Source organism: Crocuta crocuta, unplaced genomic scaffold (assembly GCF_008692635.1).
Source record: "Crocuta crocuta isolate KB4526 unplaced genomic scaffold, BGI_CrCroc_1.0 scaffold65, whole genome shotgun sequence".
NCBI classification, from domain to species: domain Eukaryota; kingdom Metazoa; phylum Chordata; class Mammalia; order Carnivora; family Hyaenidae; genus Crocuta; species Crocuta crocuta.
In genome coordinates, this window is record NW_027530683.1 from 247,924 (window position 1) to 272,206 (window position 24,283).

The following is a 24,283-nucleotide window of genomic DNA, read 5'->3' on the forward strand; positions in this document are numbered from 1 at the left end:
AAATGGAACATAAAGATGTGTCTGAATTACTGCAATTTCATGATAAAACATGAATGGGGAGTTGCTTCCTATGGATGAGCAAAGAGAGTGGTTTCTTGAAATGGAATCTGCTAGTGAAAATGTTATGATTATTGAAATGACAACAAAGGATTTAGAATATTACATAAACTTAGTTGAAAATGGTTTGAGAGAATTGACTCTAATGTGGGTAAAATGCTATCAAACAGCATTGCATACTACAGAGAAATAATTTGTGAAATGAAGAGTCAATTGATGTAGCAAACTTCATTGTCTTAAGAAATTGCCACGTCCACTCTATCCTTTACAACCTCCACCCTGATCAGTCAGCAGCCATCAACATGGAGGTAAGACCCTCCACCAGTAAAATATATGTGATGAAAGCTCAGATGACGGCTAGCATTTTTTAGCAGTGAAGTTTTTTTTTTAATTTTTTAAGTGTTTATTTATTTTTGAGAGAGAGACAGAGCATGAGCAGGAGAGGGGCAGAGAGAGACACACACAGAATAGGAAGCAGGCTCCAGGCTCCCGACTATCAGCACAGAGGAGGACACCAGGCTCAAACTCACGAACCACGAGATCGTGACATGAGCCAAAGTTGGACACTTAACCGACTGAGCCACCCAGGTGCCTCAGCAATAAAGTATTTTTTAATTAAGGCAGTACACTTAGATGTAATGCTCTTGCACACTTAATAGACTACAGTATAGCATAAAAATAACTTGTAAATGCACTGACTGGGAAACCAAAAATTCATTTGACTTGGCTTTTTATTATGGTATTCACTTTATTGTGATGGTTTAGAACCAGACCCACAGTATCTTAGAGGCATGCCTGTATATGTGTATGTTTTTATAAAAGTATGTCAAAAATTCTGATGGTTGTTTAATTCTTAGGGAAATTCTTATGCTAAAAAGAAAACAGCTAACCCTTTTCAGTGAAATTTTAATATATTTAATTTACATATTTATGTTTTATAAAACATACAGTTTAAATATGTATATTAAAATTGTATGTCTGTTGAAACTATGGTTTGTAAAGATAAGTGCAGGGGCACCTACGTGGCTCATTTGGTTAAGTGTCCGACTCTTGACTTCTGTTCAGATCATGATCGTGCAGTTGTGGGATCTAGCCCCATGTCACGGCTCTGTAGTGTGTAGAGCCTGCTTGGGATTCTCTCTCTCTCTGCCACTCCCTCCATCTCTCACTCTCTCAAAATAAATAAACTTTTTAAAAGTGCACATAACTGGTTTGAGAAAATAATTTTCACTTTTCTGGGGAAATATATTTTCGAGGGATTCCTAATGTATGTTGTATGTACTGTATATCTGTACCCTAAGTTTGTAATATGTAAAATATAGCTAAATAGACCCTAATTTTTGTCCTGAACTAAAATAAATATATTATCCAACAAATATTTATTGAATGCCAGGCCCTGTTCTAGCAACCAAGGATACAACAGTAGTCAAAGAGCCCTGCCATCATAAAGCATACTATAGTGGGGGAAAAAAAGACAGTAAGTAAGTAAAATATGTATTATCATAGTTTATAATATATGCAATGAGGCAAAATGAAGCAGTGAAGGGAGATGAGAATGGTGGAAGTAGAAGGGAGTGTTGCTGTGTAAAATAAGGAATTTAAGAAAAGTCTCAACCACTGAAATAGTATTTGAAAGAAGGAAGGGAGGGAGCAGCTTTTTCTGTTGCTCTGGAAAGTGATTCTTGGACTAAGTAGCAATTAAATGGAGGAACTCAACTGTGGGACTTTGACCAGGGGAGTGCTTAAGTAAGATAGCAGAAAATGCCTTGGGATGTAGAACACTGCCTACCACATACCAGGAATGGTGATACGGAAATCAGTAGCTCTTTATTAGGGTCTTATAAAGACTCTGACTTTTACTCTGAGTAAGATGAGGAGCCATGAAAAAATTTTGAACTAAGGAGTGACATATATAATATTTCAAAGGGAACATTCTAACAGAACAAACTGATGGTTTCTAGAGGGAAGGGGGATAAGGGGGTGGGTAAATTGGGTAAAGGGGAGTAGGAAATACAGGTTTCCAATTATGGAATGAATAAGTCATGAGAATAAAAGGCATAACATAGGTAATATAGTCAGTAATACTGTAATAGCATTGGGTTTCTTTTTTTTAATTTTTTAATGTTAATTTATTTTTGAGAGAGAAAGAAGGACAGAACATGAGTGGGGAAGGGGGAGAGAGAGAGGGAGACAGCATCGGAAGCAGACTCCGGGCTCCGTGCTGTCCGCACAGAGCCCAGATGATGTGGGGCTCTAACTCATGAACCGTGAGGTCATGACCTGAGTCAGAGTCAACGCTTAACCACTGAGCCACCCAGGCACCCTGTAGTAGCATTGTATGGTGACAGATGGTAACTATGCTTTTGGTGAGCGTAACATAACATAGAGAAGTTGAATCTTTTTGTACATCTAAAACTAATGTAATATTATGTCAGTTGTACTCAAAAGATTTTTTTTTTAAAAAAGGAACATTCTAGATGCTGTGCTGGGAATTGTTTGTAGCAGGACAAGGGTAGAAGCAACAGGCTGGGTCAGGAGGCCTTTGCAGTAACCCAGGCAAGGGATGATGGTGCTGTGGACCAGAGTGGGAGCAGTGAAAGTGATGAGTAGTCTGATACTGTATTTTTATCTGGAGGCCTTCTAGAAATAGAATGTAAGTATAAGAAATTAGACATAATTTTCCAGCTAATATTATAATGCCTTTTTAATTGCTATTCCCTAAATGTGTCTAAACATACTTTTCCTTTGGCTGTTTTTATTCATTTTGTTTTCCTTTCGTGTTATGATTTGTACTTTCTTTAAAAAAGAAAATACCCAGCATGTGAACCATTTATTTTCTGAAAACATGGCTTATCTTTGATATTTAGCTCCTTGTACCACTAAGTACTTTCAAACAGTGCCCTGTTCATATAGGCCTTACATAAATTTGAATCCGTCTGTTGAACTACCTCAGAAACTTCTTGGTCTCCCTTACTGCAGTCACCTGGAATTTTCCTTCCCTCTTTCCTCCTCACTCATTTCCTGCTTCATATAAACTCATTACTTCTTTGAATTTGCTTAACCCTGGCCCTCATATGAGCTATGGGTTCAAGATGGTAGGACTAAGTAGAAAGGAAAAAGTAGGTAATACTCTACACAAGGATTCTTCCTTCTCTTTGCCCCAAATCACTGGTCTCATCCGCTGTAACCATAGGCCCAGGTAAATCTGTTTTCCTACCCAGACACTCCTCATGTGTACTCTTCTATTACATCTCTTAAGTGGACCAGGAAAAAGGGAAAAAATAAAGCAGAATTGAACTACCTTTTATTCAAATGTTGCTAGTTACTTCAAAATAGAATCCCACTCTTAGAAACCTTGAAAGGACAATCTTGGTTCAAGGCAAAGAAAAAAGGTAGTCATCTGAAGCAAGAGACTTTGATCCTCCATAGCTTACACCCACCTTCTCAAGTCTAACCCCCTCCTGATATCAAACTCCTACACTACACTGCAGTCATGGGGCTGGGTAAGCCCAGTTGTATTGCCAGGAATGCAGAGAGCTGAATGCATATGTTCTTAACAACCTCTAAAATGCTAAACTAGTTTTCCCAGAGCAGCAATATTAGGCAACCATAAGGTGTGGGATGTACTGGGGCACCTGGGTGGCTCAGTTGGTTAAGCATCGACTTCAGCTAAGGTCATGATCTCACGGTTCATGGGTTTCAGCCCTGCCTCAGGCTCTGTGCTGACAGTTCAGAGCCTGGAGCCTGCTTCAGATTCTGTGTCTCCCTCTCTCTCTGACCCTCCCCTGCTCACGCTGTCTCTCTCTCAGAAATAAATAAAACATTAAAAAAAATTTTTTTTAAGGTATGGTATGTACCATTATTATTCCTATTTTACAGATAGTGAACTGAAGCACAGAGTACTTAAGTGAACTTGCCAGTTACACAGAGAAATGACTACCTGATTTTGTAACCTTTTTAATGAAATTTTTGAACACACACAAAAAATAGACACAATGAACCTATCACTTAGATTCAGTAGTTTAAGGATTTTGGCAACATTTACTTTCTTTTATCTTTACTGAAGTATTTTAAAATGAATCCAAAATATTGATGTCATTTTATAGTACATGCTTCAGCATGAAGCTCTGGAAGTTCTGGGCTTTTTAAAACTGTAAACACAATGCCATTTATACAAATTAACAAAGTTATTAATAATTCTTTATTCTCACCTGCTTTTTTTAAACCTTTATTTCTATGCAAGAGTCTAAACTTACGGACACATGGACCTCAGCTGCTATAATTTTTCACATCTTTGGCACACAGTACATATATCAATAATTGAAAAAAGAGCAGGAGAGCAGTCTATAGGCTGAGTTTCTAAGGTATAAGTACTTAATGATCTAACAGCTCTGCTTTTTGAAATAGGATTAAAGAAGAATAGAGTTAAATTGAAGAAATGAATTCTCTTTTGGCAATAGTATGGCCTTTTGCATGTTTCAGAAGATAGATTATCAAACATTATATGTGATTTTGTGCTTTCACAACACATTTTTAGGACTTGCAGAGGGACTCGTAATAGTAAATTGTATCCCATTAATATTACCATAGAAACAGAGCTAAGTTAATTTGAAAGATTCAGATGAAAGAAAAACTTTGTGACCAACTGTAATACTTTTCCAGTATGTTTTTATTACATGCCTTTTGAGCAAATGCATGTTTTGGACATTGTGCATGAAGGAACCCTGTTTGTTTCTTTAGTTCATTCACTCCCTGACTCAACAATAAATAAATGAATAAACTAAAAAAAAAAAGTAGGTCACAGATTTCATATTTAAGTAAAAGGATTATGTGGCACAATTGCTTTATTATTGCTGTTGTCTCCTAGCTTCAAAATGAGGCATCTGTTTATTGCCATGGTTCAGTATGTTCTAACATTGTTGCCTAGATGTTCTTTTCAGTCCCTTATTTACCATCTGAAACAATAATGAGCCACCTGGAGGCTATATGCAGTTTTGTTGGCTTCACCATACGATTATAATATGATTTCAACAGGATATATTTTAAGCCTGCTGTTGAGTTGTCAGTGTTTTTTTGTTTTACTAAGTTTAAAAGTAAATAGTTGTTTTCTGTATCACTTAATTAAAATTTTCTTCATTTTCAGTGGAACAATAAGTACCTAAAAACGTTTATCCACAAATGTCCATCATATACTACTCTAAAATATAATAACTCTCAGAAAGACAATTATTTTCCAGGACATGGTTTAATTGTAAGGAACAACATGAAATGTGAGTCAGAACCCAGGTCTCTAGCACTGCACTAACTAGTATTAGTCTTAGACAAGTCACGTCAACTTCCTGACCTGTAGAGATGATTGAATTGGATGATTCCAAGAACCATTCTAGCTTCAAATGTGTGTCTATGATTACATCCATAAGGAAAGTTTATGCATTATTATTAATTTTACTGTAATTTATTACCATTCCTTGCTGCAAATAGAATTTTTTATAAATGTTTATTTTTGAGACAGATGGAGTAGGGGTGGAAGGTAGGGGCAGAGAGGGGGAGATAGAGGATCCAAAGCAGGCACTGATAGTAGCAAGCCCAATAAAGGGCTCAAACTTCCACCGTGAGATCATAAGCTGAGCCGAAATCAAGAGTCAGATGCTCAACTGACTGAACAGGCACCCCAACAGAATTTTTTAAAAATATTTGTTTATTTTTGAGAGAGAGAGAGAGACAGCATGCTAGCAGGGAGGGGCAGAGAGAGAGGGAGACACAGAATCCAAAGCAGGCTCCAGGCTCCGAGCTGTCAGCACAGATCCCAACATAGGGCTCCAGTCCACAAACTGGGAGTTCATGACCTGAGCCGAAGTCAGATGCTTAACCAAGTGAGCCACCCAGGCTGTCCCTTCAAAAGAATTTTTTTAATTGCCCTTGAGTAGCATGTTTCTAACATTCCTGGGATATTGAAAAATACTGTATAGATAGAGCTAAAACTGAAATATTCCAGAGTCTCCTTACATTAACTTACTAAATTTTACCAATGTGTAGGTTATTAGTCCATGGAATGATTTTAAAATTAATTAACTTATGGGGTACCTGGGTGGCTCAGTTAGTTAAGCATCTGACTTAAGCTCAGGTCATGATCTCATGGCTCATGAGTTCGAGCCCCGCATCAGACTCTGTGCTGATAGCTCAGAGCCTGGAGTCTGTTTTGGATTCTGTGTCTCCCTGTCTTGTCTCTCTGCCCCTCCCCTGCTCGTGCTCACTCGCTGTCTTTTTCGCTCTCAAAAATAAACGTTAAGAAATGTTAATGAATTAACTTCTTATAATGGTCAAAAGCTACATAAAGCTAGTTTAAATTTATTTTTTGAGTCCCAGTTGAAGATGGTGATATAGGAAGACTTTGAACTCACTTCCTCCAAATTACACCTATTAATACATCAGTTCTTCCTGAAGATCTAAGGACTGAACAAGTACTGAAAAACCAAAGGTAAAGAGAATAGCAAGAGAACGGCAAGAGAACTAGAGACATGCCATGGCATGAAAGAGTTACTGGTATATACAGCCACAGCTCCACCCAAGCCAGCAAAATCACCATGCACACAGAGTCTGCTCAGAGTACACTATACTCAAAACCACTCCTTTAGCTTTAGGAAAAGTAGCTGTTTTGCCCAATGCATACAAACACAGAAAGTCCAGCAAAATTGGGAGACATAGGACTGTGCTCTAAAAGAAAGAACAAGAAACAAACAAACAAAAAGAATCCTCAGAAAAGGAACTAAATGAAACAGATAAACAATCCGCCTGATAAAGAACTTAAAGTAATGATCATAAAGATACTCAATGGGTTGGGGAAAAAAATGGAAGAACTCAGTGAGACCTTCAATAAAAAGATAGAAAATACTAAAAAGAGATAATTATAATTTTAATCAGGGTTAATATAATAATTGAAGTAAAAAACACAGTAGAAGGGTGTCTGGGTGGCTCAGTCAGTTAAGCATAGAACTCTTGATTTTGCCTCAGGTTGTGATCTCATGATGTCATTTTTTTTTTTTAATTTTTTTTTTTTCTTCTAGGAGAGAGAGAGAGAGACAGCGTGAGCAGGGGAGGGTCAGATAGAGAGGGAGTCACAGACTGAAACAGGCTCCAGGCTCTGAGCTGGCAGTCAGCACAGAGCCTGACGCGGGGCTCGAACCCACGAACCGCGAGATCATAACCTAAGCGAAAGTCGGACGCTTAACAGAGTAAGCCACCCAGGCGCCCCATCATGATGTCATTTTAATTATTATGTGCTGTGGTGTGGACCTTTTGGCTTCATCTTGTTTGGAACTCTCTGTGATGCTTGGACTTGGAAGTATATTTACCTCCCTAGCTTATGGGAGTTTTCAGTTATTTCTTCAGATAAGTTTTCTACACCTTTCTCTCAGTTTCTTCTGGGAATGCTATAGTAATGTTCATTCACTTGATTTTATCTAAGAGATCTCTTCATCTATCTTCATTTTAAAAAATCATTTTCTCTTTTTGCTGTTCAGTTTGTGTGCTGTTACCCTATCTTCCAGATCGCTGATATGTTTTTCTGCATCATCTAAAATTATTGTTGATTCCCTCTAGTGTGTTTTTTGGGGGAGGGTGGGGAGGGGAGAACAAGTAGGCATGCATGAATGGGGGAGGGGCAGAGGGAGAGAGACAGTGTTAAGCAGGCTCCATCCCCAGCATCTACCCCAATACAGGGCTCAGTCTCACAACGATGAGATCATGAACTGAGCCAAAATCAAGACTGTCACTTAACTGACTGAGCAACCTAGGTGCCCCTGAGTTTTCTGTTTGTTTTTTTGGTTCTTGTTTTTTTGTTTGTTGTTTTACGAATGTGTTTGAACTTAAGTGACAATTGAATTAATGTGAACTGCTCTTTACTTAGGATGACATATATTAACCTCATGGTAACCACAAACCCAAAATGTATGGTGGATACACTAAAAATAAAGTGAAATAAAGCCAAATAAAATACAGATACTTACCCATCACAGAGAGAACAGGAGAAACAGAAAAGAACAATGAACTACAAAAACAACCAGAAAACAAATTTAAGAAATGGTAGTAAGTACATACTTACCAGTAATCACTTTAAATGTAAGTGGCTTGGGGCGCCTGGGTGGCTCAGTCGGTTGGGCGTCAGGGTTTGGCTCAGGTCATGCTCTCAGGGTTCGTGGGTTTGAGCCCCGTGTCGGGCTCTGTGCTGACAGCTAGCTCAGAGCCTGGAGCCTGCTTCAGATTCTATATCTCCCTCTCCTTCTAACCCTACCCTGCTCACGCTGCCTCTCTTTCTTTCTCTTTCTCTCTCTCTCAGAAATAAGTAAAACATTAAAAAAAATTTTTAAATGTAAGTGGCTTAAGTGTTCCAATCAAAAGACAGAGTGGTAGAATGGATAAAAACAGTAAGACCCATCAATATTGCTACCTACAAGAGACTCACCTCAGACCTAAAGATGCCTACAGGCTGAAAATGAAGGGAAGGAAACATTCACCATGTAAATGAAAATGGAAAAAAATAAAAGCTGGGGTAGCAATACTTAGACAAAAGAGACTTTTTTTTTCTTTTGAGAGAGAGAGCACAAGCAGGGGAGAGGCAGAGTGGGGACACAAGATCTGCGCTGACAGGCTGATAGCAGTGACCCCGATGCGGGGCTCGAACTCACAATCTGCAAGATCATGACGTGAGCTGAAGTTGGATGCTCAACTTATTGAGCCACCCAGGTGCCCCCAAAAGAGACTTTTAAACAAAGATTGTAATAAAAGAGAAGGGCATTACATAATAATAAAGAGATCAGTCCATCAAGAAGATAAACCAGTTTTGAATATCTGTGCAACTGGCCCTGGAGCACCATAAAGCAAATATTAATGGACATAGAGAAACTGATGGTAATACGATAATAGTAGAGGACTTTAACACTCCACTTACATCAATGGATGGATCATCCAAACAGAAAATCAATATGACATATTGGACCATCTGGACATAACATATGTACAGACCATTCCATATAAAACCAACAGAATACACATTCTTTTCAAGTGTAAATGGAATACTCTCCAGAATAAATGATGTATTAGGCCATTAAACAAGCCTCAATAAATTTAAGAGGATCAAAATCATACCATACATCTTTTCCAGCACAACAGTATGAACCTAGAAATGAATCACAAGAAGGAAAAAAACAGGAAAAACCACAAACATGTGGAGACTATAAACAGCATGACAACTAAACAACCAATGGGTCAATGAAGCAATCAAAGAAAAAATTAACAAATACATGGCAACAAATGAAAATGGAAACACAACAGTCCAAAATCTCTGGGACACATCATAAGCAGTTTGGAAAGGGACACAATAGCAATATAGGCTTAAGAAATAAAAAAAATCAAGTAATCTAATTTTACACCTAAAGGGACTAGAAAAAGAACAAACAAAACCCAAGGTGAGTAAAAGAAAGGAAATAATAAAGATCAGGGCAGAAGTAAATGACATAGAGACTTAAAAAAAAAACAACAGCAAAACCAAGAGCTGTTTCTTTGAAAAGATAAACAAGATCGACAAACCCTTAGACTCATTAAGAAAAAAACCCAAATAAATACAATCAGAAATGAGAGAGAAGTAACAACTAATACCACAGAAATAAAAAGGATTCCATAGCAATCACATAAGAAAAAGAAATGAGAGGCATCCATATTGATACAGAAGTTAAACTGTCAGTATTTGCAGAGGACATGATACTATACATAGAAAATCCTAGATTCCACAAAAAAACTACTAGAATAAATGAATTCAGTAAAGTGGCAGGACACAATTAATAACTAGAAATTGGTGAAGTCACAAAAATTAAAAAACACTATAGTTGTACCAAAAAGAATAAATTACTTAGGAATAAATTGAACCAAAGAAGTGAAAGACCTATACTCTTAAAACTATAAAAAACTGATGAAAAAACTGAAGACACAAAGAAATGGAAAGATATTCCAAGCTCATGGATTAGAATTAATATTGTCAAAATGTCCATATAACCCAAAGCAATCTACAGAGTTAATGCAATCCTTATCAAGACACCAACAGCATTTTTCACAGAACTTGGATAAGTAATACCAGAATTTGTATGGAACCACAAAAGATCCTGAATAGCTAAACCAATCCTAAGAAAGAACAAAACTGGAGGTATCACAATTCCAGACTTCAAGTTATGATACAGTGTTCTAGTAATTAAAATAGTATAGTATGGCACAAAAATAGACACATAGATTAGTGGAATAGCATAGAAAACCCAGAAATAAACCCACACTTATATGCTTCATTAATATTCAACAAAGCAGGAAAGAATATCCATGGGGAAAAGACAGTCTGACTTTTCTTGATTTTAGCTCGTCACGGTCTTACAGTTTTGAGATCAAGCCTTGCATAGGACTCCTTGCTGAGCATGGAGCCTGCTAGGATTCTCTCTCCCTGTGCCCCTCCCTTGGTCATGCTCTCTCTCTCTAAAAATAAATAAACATTAAAAAAAGAATTTCCAAAGTAAAGCATTTTTATTTTCACCAAAAACTGGGAAACTGTTCTTTTTGTGGTGGTGGTAGTGTTTGACAGCTGTGACTTGAGTTGATCGAAAAGTGGCATTTCTGGGGTATCTGGGTGGCTGAGTCTGTTAAGCGTCTGACTTGAGGTCACATTGTGATCTCACAGGTTTGTGGATTCAACCCTTGCATTGGGCTCTCTGCAGTCAGTGCAGAGCCCCTTTCAGAACCTCTGCCCCCTGTTGCCCCTCCTCTACTCATTCTCTCTCTCTTTCTCTCTCTCTCTCTCTCTGTCTCTGTCTCAAAAACAGACATTTTTAGGATCACCTGGTTGGCTCAGTCGGTTGGGCATCCGACTTCAGCTCAGATCTCACAGTTCGTGGGTTGGAGTCCTCCATTGGGCTCTGTGCTGACAGCTAGCTCAGAGCCTGGAGCCTGTTTCAGATTCTCTACTTCCCTCTCTCTCTGACCCTCACCTGCACGTGTGTTCTCAATCTCTCTCTCTCTCTCAGAAATAAAATTTTTTTGGGGCGCCTGGGTGGCTTAGTCGGTTAAGCGTCCGACTTTNAAATTTTTTTTTAAATTTTTAATTAAAAAATAGACATTTTTAAAAAGTGGCATTTCTGATTAGAATATAAAAGCTTGCCAGCAAAATTGACATTCAGTATTCTAGCCTCAAAATAAATTAGGTGTTGGTCTTGTACTTATTTTGGCTCTCCTTTAACCTGCTTTTGTATGAATCTCTTACAGTAATCTCTGTCATGGGCTGGCATCTGCTTGTTCTTTCTGACCTTACATGCACAGAGAAGTAGCTCCTAAAATCTGGCAGTTTTGATAACGGATATACATTGGTAAATGTAGTTAATAATATATTCTAACTGTGGACAGATCCAGAGTTTTTGTTGTTTTACTGGTGGTGTATGTGTGTGTTTTAATATCTCTACAGGACTCTAGGCCTATGTCAGTGGTACCTAATCTTTTTTGGTTAATCTATGAAGAGCTGATGAAAGCTAGAGATTCTTCTTCCAGAAAGTGCACATGAACTCAACATTTTACCGTCAGTTCCTAGGATGGGCCCCAGGAACTGTAAAGCCCAATTTTTGTATCATCTGGATGTATTTTATATTATAGTGGTTTTTAATTTCATAAAACCTGTAAACTAGTTTCCTTACTAATTTTTTGTCTTTTTTTTTTTTTTTGCTATTTCATAACAATATTGTTATGTCTTACACTGAAATTTTAAAAATTGGTAAGTAGATAATGTTTATCAAAAAATAAACCTCATTCTGGATTTATATTAGTTAGTACCTAAGTACTTTTCACTCATTCCTTTTCCATCCTAACCCCAAGTATAATATAAATCAATCAGTGGATAAAATAATTTCATTTAAATTTCTATAAATGAATAATGCCTTAAAATCTATCAGTGAGAGACTCCTGTTCATCATTCCAAGACCAATTAATTTGAGTAGTCTTCTAGTTGAAAATGTTATTCTCATTAAAAGTAGTAATGCTAAAAGTCTCAGAAACTCTGAAAATAAATTGAGCCAATATGCAAGCATACATTGTAGCTGTTAAATTTCAAGAATAACCTAAAAGAGATGGGTAATAATTTGAGCCAAAATGACAAAAGTTTTTTAAATTTATGGGAGAGAATGGTTACTACTCTTTTGCTCTCTTTATTTCTAACAAAACACTTTTCACTCACTGCTTTTAAGTCAGTTCTATGACCATGAATTTATAGAATTAGAGAACTTTCCAGGTGAAGATGACTTAGACCAGATTTAGTGACATGAGAACCTAACTTAGAATAAGATTTCAAATAATATGACTAAGTATCACCATGTTTAGAGGAAGAAATTAGATGTTGCTAAAGTGATAGGTTTTTGCCTTTTTAAATAACTTAAAAATTCTTTTATTTTAAAAATAAAACTGGAGTCAGTGGATGTTTTTGCATTTTGGACACTTGATTTCTCATTCACTATTCTTTCAAACACCACCTTTATTTCTCCTTAGTGACCCTTTAAAAATATGGGTAACATTATTCTTGCTGATTATTATGAGATCATGAGCTCAAGCCCCACATTGGGCTCTGCACTGACAGCATAGAGCCTGCTTGGAATTTTCTCTGCCCCTGCCCCCTCCAAAAACAATTAAATAAACCTGAATCAGCCGCAGCTGGTAGGTTGCTTTTTCCAGGTCTGGGATACAGATAGCAGTGGAGATTAAATATTGTGTCTTCAAGATAAATGAGCTACTGTCAATGGAAAGTTAGAAATGACATCACAGGTGAAGAAAGGTGAGCTTATTTGCTCCATTCAAACTGATTTGCCTCTTGATCATTTGTACTTTTATCAAGTTGATGGATTTTTTTTTTTAATTTATTTCTGAGAGACAGAGACAGAGACAGCGTGAGCGTCAGATAGAGAGGGAGAGACAGAATCCGAAACAGCCTTCAGGCTCCGAGCTAGGTGTCAGCACAGAGCCCGATGTGGGGCTCAAACCCACGAACCATGAGATCATGACCCGAGCCAAAGTCAGACGCTTAACCGACTGAGCCACCCAGGCACCCTCAAGTTGATGGATTTGACTTGTATTTGAGTTAATACGAAAGATGGAGAAAGACTATGTGTTTTTTTTATGCTTTATAATATCTGGAATATACATTGGCAGTATAGTCAAGATGTGTTTGGGGTTGTAAGATTTTTTTTTAATTATAGATAACATTTTCTAAAATCCACTCCTGCTTTTTTATAGTTAAAAACTACTCATTGGTCTTAGAGTTTATATTGTTATATATAGTGAGCTGAAAATTGGTGTGGGTCTTCTGCTAAATATTTAACCATAAAACCAGTAGTATTAGCTACATACCTTTAATTATATTTCTTTTGATGACAGTATGTTTTTAAATGAAGCTAACCAGAAAACTAGAATATGAACATTATATTCTTTTTATTTTTAAGGTTATTTATTTTGAGAGAGAGAGAGACAGCATGCAAGCAGGGTAGGGGCAGAGTGGGGGGTGGGGGGAGAGAACCCAAGCAGGCTCCGAGCTACAGGCATAAAGCCAAACATGGCCCGAACTATGAGATCATGACCTGTCCAAACAGTTGGACACTTAACTGAACCACCCAAGTGCCCCTGCACATTATATTCTTTAGAGCAGTGCTTGCTTCGGCAGCACATATATTCTTTAGAGCAGCACTGTGCAATAAAAACATAATACAGACCATACGTGATTTAAATTTTTTGTGTAGCCACATTAAAAAGTAAAAGGAAATGATGAAATTAACTTTAGTATATTTGACATAATATATCCAATTATCAATTGAATGTGTGACCAATATAAAAAACTTAATGAGATTTTATATTTTTTGTACTAAGTCTTTTTTTTTTTTTACAAATAGTTTATTGTCAAATTAGTTTCCACATAACACTCAGTGCTCATCCCCAAAGTGCCCTCCTCCATGCCCATCCCCCCTCCCCCCTGTACTAAGTCTTCTAAATGTATTTTTATACTTAAAGCACATCTCAGTTCTGACTTGCCACATTTCATGTATTTAGTAACTATATTCCTCATATACATGGTGCAGATTTAGAATATGACAGGAAGAATATCACTAGTATGTTAATAATTCAGTTGGTTTCCATCTATCATGGGTCCCTTAAAATATCTTTTTATTTGTGAAAATATTTTTTATATATCTTTTCATTAATGATAAATTTAAATACTTTTGTGGAAGCATCTTGGTAGTATGAAATATCTTCTACTCACATCGTATTATCACCTCATTGTTCTATGGAATTATATGAAGAAATGTTTCTAAGCCCTTTGAGGTGCTAACCTTTTACTCAGTCTCTTTCTCCCTTTAAAAGAGATTTAGTTCTCTGTTTCATAAAAGAACTCCTGATAGGAAAAATAGTTAAAGTAATGGAGGACATAATTATTTGGAATAGCTGTCAACCCTCATAAACTAATCTTTAATTTCCCTTTACATAGAAGATCTATCCAGAAGAAAACTCTTATTTAAAAAAAAAAAATCAATTGAAAACATTACCCTTAAAATAATTTTCCATATGATGTGCTTATCTTTCAAAATCTCTCCCAAGCCCACTTCCCCATATGTATCTATTTCCCATTTTTCTCATTTATATTATGGTCTTGATTACTGTTTCTGTTTAGGTAACTCTTGAACTTCCCTTCCCAAAATATTCATTTGTTTAACGGATACTCATTGAACACCTATCCTGTACCAAAAATTATTGCTAGGTACTTATAAGAGATAAGAGTTCATCCCTTTCATGAGAAAGGTAACAAATCACAGTAAAGCATATTACAGTTTAATAAAGGCATTTTATAAAGTCCCAAGGAATGGCTAAAACTAGACACTGAGAGGATTGCCTCAGAAGAGGCTTTAATAGAGTAGGTGGCATTCAGATAGTGGTTTACCAGGCAGACCAGGACCTTACAGAGGGAATAGTATTACATTTAAACAATAGTAAGGAGCCCAGTATAGCTTTCTTTGAACCACATTTTTGAAGGATCTCACTGTACCAAGCTAGCCATTTGCCTTTTTCTTCTAGCCAGTTAGGGGTATGACCCCTTAGGGATTTTTAATCAAGGCAATACAAAATTCAGGTTTGTGTACAGTTGTGATCCAGGAGTATTCCTGCTTGCCCAGGAACCTGTTGGGAGACATGCCTCCTTGTGCCTCGGGGCAGATCTGCCAACACTGGGCTAACTGAATCCTGAAGCAGCCCTACGAACGAACTCCATCCTTGTTCAGCCGTGGTCAGAGGGCAGTCCCACACCTAGAAACCCAGATGGCACACCTGTCAGTGCTCCCAGCAACAAGCCTGCAGAATCTGGTCCCAGCCATGACCCTGAAACAATCCTGACACTCAGTTCTGGCCCCTCCCAGCTGCAATCCTGGGCACCCCTGCTCTCCCTGGGACCCAGAACAGGAGCCTTCTCAGGGATCTGTCGGAAATCATTCCTGCCCACACACCTAGTAACTGACAGCTGTCTGCAGACCTAATAGCAGACCTTTGTCCCAGCACCAGCCCTACTGACCGAGGACTCAGAGGCAGTCCTGTCAGTCCTGTCCACCAAGAGACCAGACAGGATCCACACCTGCCCAAGTGTCTGGTAATGGGGTCCACAAACCATAGAGCCCAGTGCAGGTCCAGCAGCAGCCATGTGACCTGGCTTCACCAACTCGAATGTGGTCCTGGATGCAATCTCATCATTCTGGAGACCCAGTAGAAGGAGATCTTTACCTGCAGAAACCTGTCTATAAAAACTGGAAGAAGTATTTGTTCCTCCAGATGCACAGACACCAGTTCAGGGCTACATAGATCATTAAATATCAGGCAAACATGGAACCACCAAAGGAAACTAAGAAAGCTCAAGTAACCATCCCCAGGGAAATAAAGATCTGTTAATTGCCTGACAATTCAAAATAATCATCTTTGGGCCGCCTTGATGGCTCAGTCAGCTAGGCATCCGTCTTCAGCTCAGGTCATGATCTCACAGTTCATTTATTCAAGGCCTGCTTCAGGCTCTGTGCTGACAGCTCAGAGCCTGAAGCCGGCTTTGGATTCTGTGTCTCCCTCTCTCTCTGCCCTTCCCCCTCTCATTAATTCCCCCTCTCCCTCCTCTCCCTCTCCTCATATAAACATTTTAAAAATTAAAAAAAAATAATCCTCTTCAAGAAGCTCAGTTACATGTAAGAGAACAGACGACTAAGTAAAATCAGGAAAACAATGCATGACCATTTTTCCATGGTCATCAAAATACAGATTTCTTGAACTAATAAGCTTTATATCTCAGTCGTTTATGCCGTTCTTCCTGTATTATGATGCTTTTCATTTTGTGTAAAAAACAATCTGAAAGTAGTTAATTGGATTCTGAGTGAGTTATAAGGTAGAAACATTTCTAGATATCCCTTCTACTTTCTATATTTGATATTTGTATTTTTACATATTATTTAGTTAGACAGTCATTTTAAATTACTTTTCTTATAGGAACCTCCAGAAGTTTAGCCTTTTTGGAGACATAAGTGTTCTACAACAGCAAGGAAGTTTGTCAAATACATACCTCAGCAAGGTGGACCCTGATGGCAAAAAACTTAAACAGTAAGTTGTATAGTTAGTGACAGGGGGTTTACATTAATAATAATTTTAGTTTTCTCTGAGAAACTATAAGATACAATTAGAAGAGTGATGATATTTTTTCTAAGAAGACCAAATATGTGCTATAAATTGGAAATGTTTTAACTATGAAATATGCCATCCCACATCATAAATCTTTAAGACAAATGATAGAATCTGGGTAATTATTATTATTTAAAATTCTTATGTCTCTATTTGCCTTCCTGTAACATAAATTGTGTATCATCAATCTATTCTACCATACCTTTGCAAAATGCTGCTTTCCTTGGGTGAAGAATGTAAGAGTTTATTGATTATATTTCAATACCAATTTTAATGACAGAAATAATATATTATTTATGTGTTGGATAGACATTTACTGAAAGAAAATGGATCTCAACATTGCATGCCATTTCATTGCCCACTTTCAATGATTAGAGCTAATGTTAACAGGATCATTGTGGGATTTGTTTTCCTTACAGAATTCAGCAGCTGTTTGAAGAAATACTGAGTAATAGTAGGCAGCTGAAATGGCTGTCCTGTGGGTTTATGCTGGAAATAGTAACCCCAACCTCACTGTCATCTCTCTCAAACTCTATTGCCAACACCATGGAGCACCTGAGTTTGCTGGACAACAATATTCCTGGTAACAGCACCCTGATCACCACAGTCGAACTGGAGCGATTTGTGAATCTGCGCTCACTTGCCCTGGATTTCTGTGACTTTACAGCCGAGATGGCAAGAGTCTTAACCGATAGCAACCATGTGCCTTTGCAGCGACTGTCTCTCCTGGTCCACAACGTTTCTGTGATGCACAAGTCTCTGGACAACATGCCAAATGATGAGCATTGGAAAGCCTTGTCACGAAAGAGCACCAGCCTTCGGGTCTATATAATGGCCTTTGACATCAAGAGTGAAGATATGTTAAAGATTCTGAAACCCAGTATACCACTAGAGAGGATTCATTTTGACAGCTACATCACTTGTGTTTCAGGAGCTATTGTTGATCTTATATCCAGGCAGTATGATAAGTTCCTCACTCATTTCATATTAATGAATGACGTGATTGACACATCTGGCTTTCCAGATCTTAGTGATAACCGAAATGAAGATCCATTGGTTTTACTAGCATGGAGGTGCACAAAGCTCTCTCTTCTGGCAGTTCACGGTAGGTCATTTTTCAGTAGAATTTGTTACATCTAAAACATTTTAAACCAGTAAAAAGATACCGTTAACATTTACAGTGTCAAGTAATCTTAAAACAAGTTGAAATGGAGGTTGTTGTACTTCTTAATGTTTCTAAGATATACCACTTACAAATAGAAAGTCCTATATCTATGCTAAGTGTTCTGCTCCAGCTTCTGTGTTATTTTCTCCCACCATATGATTGATGGTATTTCACGAAAATGGCATTTGAAATGAATTTCTCTAAGAAAACAAACATACCTACTTGCAGTAGATATATTTTTCCTCTAATCATAAGATCTCTTAACATAATACAGAAGGAGAAAGTATGATTTCTTTATTGCTTTGCTGCCTCATCTTTTACATTCTATATTTTAACATAATAATTTGTATGATGTTTTTTAAGCAGAGGTTCCATTGAATGGGGTATATGCTTTTTGCTTACTAGTGCCTTTCATTCTCATTTAGAGAGAGTTGCTATTCTGACAAATTAGAAGAACATTTTACTTTCTTTTCTGGAACATGTAACACATTTACAGAATTCAAAATAGAAAGACTATATGAATATCTTAAACTCACTTTATTACTTGGGTTTTATAATATTTAAATTAATTTTTAGCCTGCATTAATGTAGGAAAGTGCATGTCTTTCTGTTCAAGTTTTGCTTAATAATTTGGCCAGTCATCAGAGGTAGCAGCAAAGAATAGATCAATATTAAAGATAATAGAATAGAGATTTCTTTTACAGGATAAAAAAATACTAAGTTATTGACAGGTTAATTTCAGCCAGTTAAGCTTTCTTTTTTCTTTTAAGAAATTAGAAATTAGATAGAGCCAAAGCCCCTACCATCAATTCCCCTTTATTCCTTCCCAGAGACAATCAATATTCTCAAGTTAGCACAATTTCCTGTGACTGATTTACACTTTACATATTTTCTACTGACAATTAACAATTTATTTTTAAAATGTCACTTCATAACTTTGGACTGTGAAGCATCATAGGAGAGGATTTTTTTACTAACTAAAAATAACAGTTTCTTGTGTACTGTTAATGGATACATAAATATGAAATAAAAATTTATGATACAGCACTGTCCAAGCTACAGTTACACTTGAAATGTCTTCAGTCCTACAAATTGAGTGATAATCAGAATAGGATTACAGCACCTGGCAATTCACCACCTACGGTGATGGTTTTGGAAACAATATCAAATTTAGTCTTTTTTTTTTTTTTCCCTGAGCTAAACAAGTATACTTCCTTTTCCAATCTCAATATATTTTTAAAGGAAAAGGACCAGTGATACGTGATATTCAAGTTTCTGGAAAGGACAGACTTATCAAATAGACAAAATAAAATGCAAGGAAATGACAGTTCTTATCTTTTGTTTATTTTTAAGGTTATACAGTGTGGGCACACAACCTCATTGCCATCGCTCGTCTTCGTGGCTCTGATCTAAAAGTACTTGAAGTCACTGAAGAAAGCATCGATTTTGACCAAGGTGAACTGGCCGACCAGGATGTGGATCCAGTGCATAATCTTATTGAGCAGGTATCCCTGGGCCTGGGTCAACCTTGGCATGCGGTCATGGACATCGAATCACTCAGTGTCTTCACTGAACCAAATCGTCATTTTTACAGAGAGATGCAAAGCTTCAGCGAAGACATTTAGCTTTTTTTAAAATGTACAATTCCTGTGGTTACATATGCAAGTAGGGTCCTATTATGTTTTTTTCAGTAGTGTGAATTAATCCCTTTGTGCTGTGTTTAATCAGTATTAGCTTTATAGAATTATATATGTATATTCTACTTCTTGATCAAAGAACGTAGTCGGGTATTGGTTTAGAAGTTCAAAGTGACAGTGTATAGGGCTTTCACGGTTAATGGACTTGTTATCAAACCTTAAGGATATACAACCGAAGGTTGTCTGAGGTTGCTGGCTAACTTTTTCACTGAGTTACTCTGCCTTTTGATGTTTTTATTCTTTGTGTGTCAGAGTTCAGAGCTCAGGAGCCAAAATATTTTTATACACATATAGATCTATATCCATAGCCTGGTGGATTTGTATGCAATGCACCGCATTCATGCATTGTGATAGAATTTCATTAATTTCTATTTAAAATGGAAGAAGGGAGGATAGTATGATCCCAAATGAGTTATCTTTAACAGAAAAGCCAAGACTTTAACTTTCATTACATATATAATAGTTGATATCACCAATTATCATTCAGAATTTTGTATAGTACTAGATTAGAACACTGCTTAATCCTTTTTTTAAAATGCATTTACATAAATGTGAATACTCAAATTGTTAGACTTTTTAAAAACTGTATCTGACACAATTTTATTCATCAATTACATGATACATTCAAGTTAGCTTTTTAGCCCAGATTTCAAATAGTGGAGGAAGAAACTATATTCCAGGGTAAACCCTCCTAAAGGAAAATCTTTAAAAAACAGAGTTGTAAACACACATGCTTGCAAACAAACATTAGTCGTGAAATCCCTAGCAACGAGTCACTGGATTTTTCTCTGTCAGCGCGCGTGTCAGCTGCCAAAGAATAGACTTAACTGAAGAAGTGCCCACATGCTGGCAGGGGCCGGCCCACTCTGGCCAGCCAGATACTGCTAGATTGTAATATTTAAGGTCGAATTTCGACCTGTGGTACACAGCTGTGCTGTGGCTCAGTCAGCAACCTCAGAACTCTGAAAAAAACAAAACAAAAAAAAGAAAAAAAAACCATGCACCTGTTTCACTGTGAATAGTGAATGTAAAGGAAAGAAAGGAAAAACTGAAAACTTGTTCTATCACAGGTATGAGCTGCTATGATACATGAAGAACATTCCATGAAGTATGTTTTAAAACCTTGTTATATCTGAGAGGCTTTAAAAGCCGATTTAACTGTTTTCAGGGCAACCGCGGTACAGACGTGGTCTCTGTGAGACTTCCACCTGACCCCAGTTTTAAGTGGTACGAATGTTGTGCATTTAATGTTAAAGGACAGTCTGCAATAATAAAGTAAGTAGCCAACGTGGGTGCCCAGCAGTGCTGAGACCTGGCTGCTCTATTGTAAGCTTTGGAAACACAATTTATGCAACAGATGTCCAGATATGATTCTATTTATGGAAAAAGTTTATATGTATTTTACAAATGGTTTTACCATCTTATATTAAAATGACCTTTTGACAGGTGTGCACTGTTTTGTCTCCAGTGAGCACATACCATGAGGATTTTATATGTACATCAGTAGTGTGAATCCACTGGCACAGTGTGTGTAAATGCCAGATGTGGTGAGATTTTATCTTATAAATGTGATCAGATAAAATAAATCCTGACAGAAACTGTAAGGAAACCAGCTGAATGTTTGACCTGATGACTGATGTTGTATGGTTTATGTTAAATGTATATTCTTTTAATCAATGAATAAAGCATTAAAAAGTCATCATTGTAATATATTTTATTGTATGCAAAGCATGAAAACTTTTAGTGTTAAATAAACTGCAATAATCCTTATATTATGTTTAATCATGTTAGCTCCTATTGTAGTCGGGTACATCAAAGCTTAAATTTGGGACTAGATCATGAAAAGTCTTAAATAGTTCGAAGGATTTTAATTTTGTTTTTGTTTTTGTTTTACTAACTGGCAAAATACAAGCTTAAGAGCAAACAATAGGCTGGTTAGCACAAAGCACAAGTGTATTATGCATTTAGAATACATTACTGATATGGTAAAAATTTATGGACTATAGGAACTTTTTACAGTTCCGGTACTGGATGCAAAAATACTTCAGTATGCCAGTATTAAACAGTTCATAAACCCCTATATTGCTGCAGTTTGGCTTTGTAATCTCTATTCTTGGTTGTTGAGACAAACAAACAGTGGTCATTTATGGAAAAGCAAATGGCTCTCTTCCTTCCATCTATATTTCCTTAATCATTCCAGACACTGACTCTTCTTCTAGGCAGTCCCTCATCTTGGAATAATCTGGGGTTCACACACAACTGTCATTATACCTTCTGCTTTCTTGTTTCCTAGGCATATCTAACTCTTTTGAGTGAATCAACATGTTTATGTATTTAAAATACAAAAACAGTACCCGAAATGTATGCAAAAAGCAAGGCTGTTAATAAAAATGCACAGCATACAAGTGAAGGCTGGTATAAAAGAACACTAAACCAGGAGGCAGCATGTTTTATACTCTAAGCTCTGACTCTGATGCCACATGAGCAGACTCTCCCTTACCTTCAGTTTCCTCATCTGTAAAATAAGGAATTGGAGTTATCTAAAACTCTCTATTCTTCACTCAAAGTTTTAACTGTTGCTAGCCTAACAGCTCAGAGACATACACAATCCTCTTTGAACAAATGTTTTAAATATTTTCAAACCCTAGCCTAACTGAACTCCATGAAATTTACATAGCTAAAAATCACCTTCCCATTTCCCCCACCAGCCTAGGAATAAAGATAAAAGAGTTGGTGGCATGGGTCTTGGGAAGGACAGTGTGCTGATGGCTGAACATACAGAGTCAGAAACTAACTTGCTTGGGGCTCATGGCATGACTCAGATGGGATCTTTATGAAGCCAGTAACAAGAAGTGGTGCTAATGGAATAACACACAAGCAGGTGTGAATAACATCCAACCACCAAACCAGATTGTTTATAGATCAGTGCTTTCCAACCTTTTTCATGTCCTGACATATACAGAATATACTGTACTGGTATAAACCAGAAAAAAAAATGAGGGAGGGGAATCATTGTTTTATTATATAATTGATGAGAAAAATAAAATGCAGAGGACTGCAGAGGGGGCAAAACTAAATTTATATAGAACTTTCAAATGCTGTCAAATGTTTTAACTGATAACCTCTTAAAATTTTTAATAGTGCCACCAATGAGAAACACCCCACAAACAGGTGATAATTTTTAAACATTTTTTTCACAACTATTCAAACATTTATGCAGCTGAAATTATACTTAAATCTAACAACTGTCAACATAATGGTAAACGTAATGTAGAGATTTCTTGTAATGTGAACTAATTTCAAATTCAAGTGACTTTTTTTTCGTTAAGGTATTTGAAAATAATGACAAAGCTCTAATTTGCAGTCTCCCACATGTAACCCTGTGGCTAGTTTAGCCACCACTGAGAGCACACACCAGCCACAGACAGACAGAAATAGCTGGTTTATATGCAAGCAGTTAGAAACCTGCAGGGAACCCTCCTCTCACGCCTGAGCTTCCAAGCCAGCAGCCAACCAGCTACATCCAGGGTTTCACATCTGGGCTTCCTACCTGCTCCACGGACACTTGGGACGTACTTCTCTCACAGCTTCACAGCCACTCCTTGCCCTTGATGGACAAGCGGAGTCCCTGCATCACACAGGCAAGTAGTGAGTGCCCGAGTCCACTCTCTATCCAGGGCACACGTCAGACCCGGCTCCGCTCTAGCTGTGCTCCAGGAAGAAAATGAAAGCATCAGGAGGCAACCAGCCAGGGCTCCTTGCCACCCCAGAACTCAGCATGGAAGGCCATCACTCTGGTACAATCTACTAGCTAACCTGGGCTGCTGGTTGTGAAAATGGGCTGCTATGTGAAAATGGGAGATATACTGTGAATAAATTTTCACTTGAATCATCCTTCCTGTCTGAAATATAACAAAATTACACAAATGAAGGCAATAAAATGCCAAGTGTTGATAAGGAAGACAGAAACGCTGACATTTGGAACTTGAATATCCACTTGAAAGAGCAAATTTGCAGTATCTCGTAAAGTTGAAGTGGCCTTTGCCCTATGACCCAGCAATGTCACTTCTAGATACATTCTCTAACACCACATCTTTGATCTTTTTTCTCACAGCCCTAAATCTCTTCACTCCTTTGCAGTGAAGTTTAAAAGTTAAAAACAGGGGCGCCTGGGTCAGTCAGTCAGTTAAGCGTCTGACTTCGGCTCAGGTCATGATCTCACGGTTCGTGAGTTCGAGCCCCGCGTCGGGCTCTGTGCTGACAGCTCAGAGGCTGAAGTCTGTTTCAGATTCTGTGTCTCCCTCTCTCTGACCCTCCCCTGCTTATGCTGTCTTTCTCTCTCAAAAAAAATAAAACATTTTTTTAAAAAGTTAAAAATATAAAGCTCGTCATCATCTTGGTGGATATAAACATTAACAATTTAAACCAGGAACATTTTAAAATATGTATATAATGGGACCTAAGAAATGCCATAAGAAATTCAGTACCTACTTCCACCCATCCGTTTAAAAATGCAATAAACCTCTTGATCATTTGAAAATTTTGTCATTCATTTTCCTCCTTAAACTCATATATTGTGTCAGTTATCAATTTATTGCCCCAG

General features: G+C 37.3%; 1 protein-coding gene across 1 annotated transcript in view; it reads left to right on the top strand.

Moving 5' to 3' along the window:
- FBXO33 (F-box protein 33) overlaps positions 1 to 21,379 on the top strand; it is a 31,669-nt gene extending 10,290 nt beyond the window's left edge. Inside the window, exons 2-4 of the mRNA XM_077769185.1 lie at positions 16,630 to 16,740; positions 17,238 to 17,923; positions 19,337 to 21,379. Of these exons, the coding sequence (XP_077625311.1) occupies positions 16,630 to 16,740; positions 17,238 to 17,923; positions 19,337 to 19,608 (1,069 nt within the window). The 3' untranslated portion in view covers positions 19,609 to 21,379. The remainder of the gene's footprint in view (positions 1 to 16,629; positions 16,741 to 17,237; positions 17,924 to 19,336) is intronic.
- The last annotated feature ends 2,904 nt before the right edge of the window (positions 21,380 to 24,283 follow it).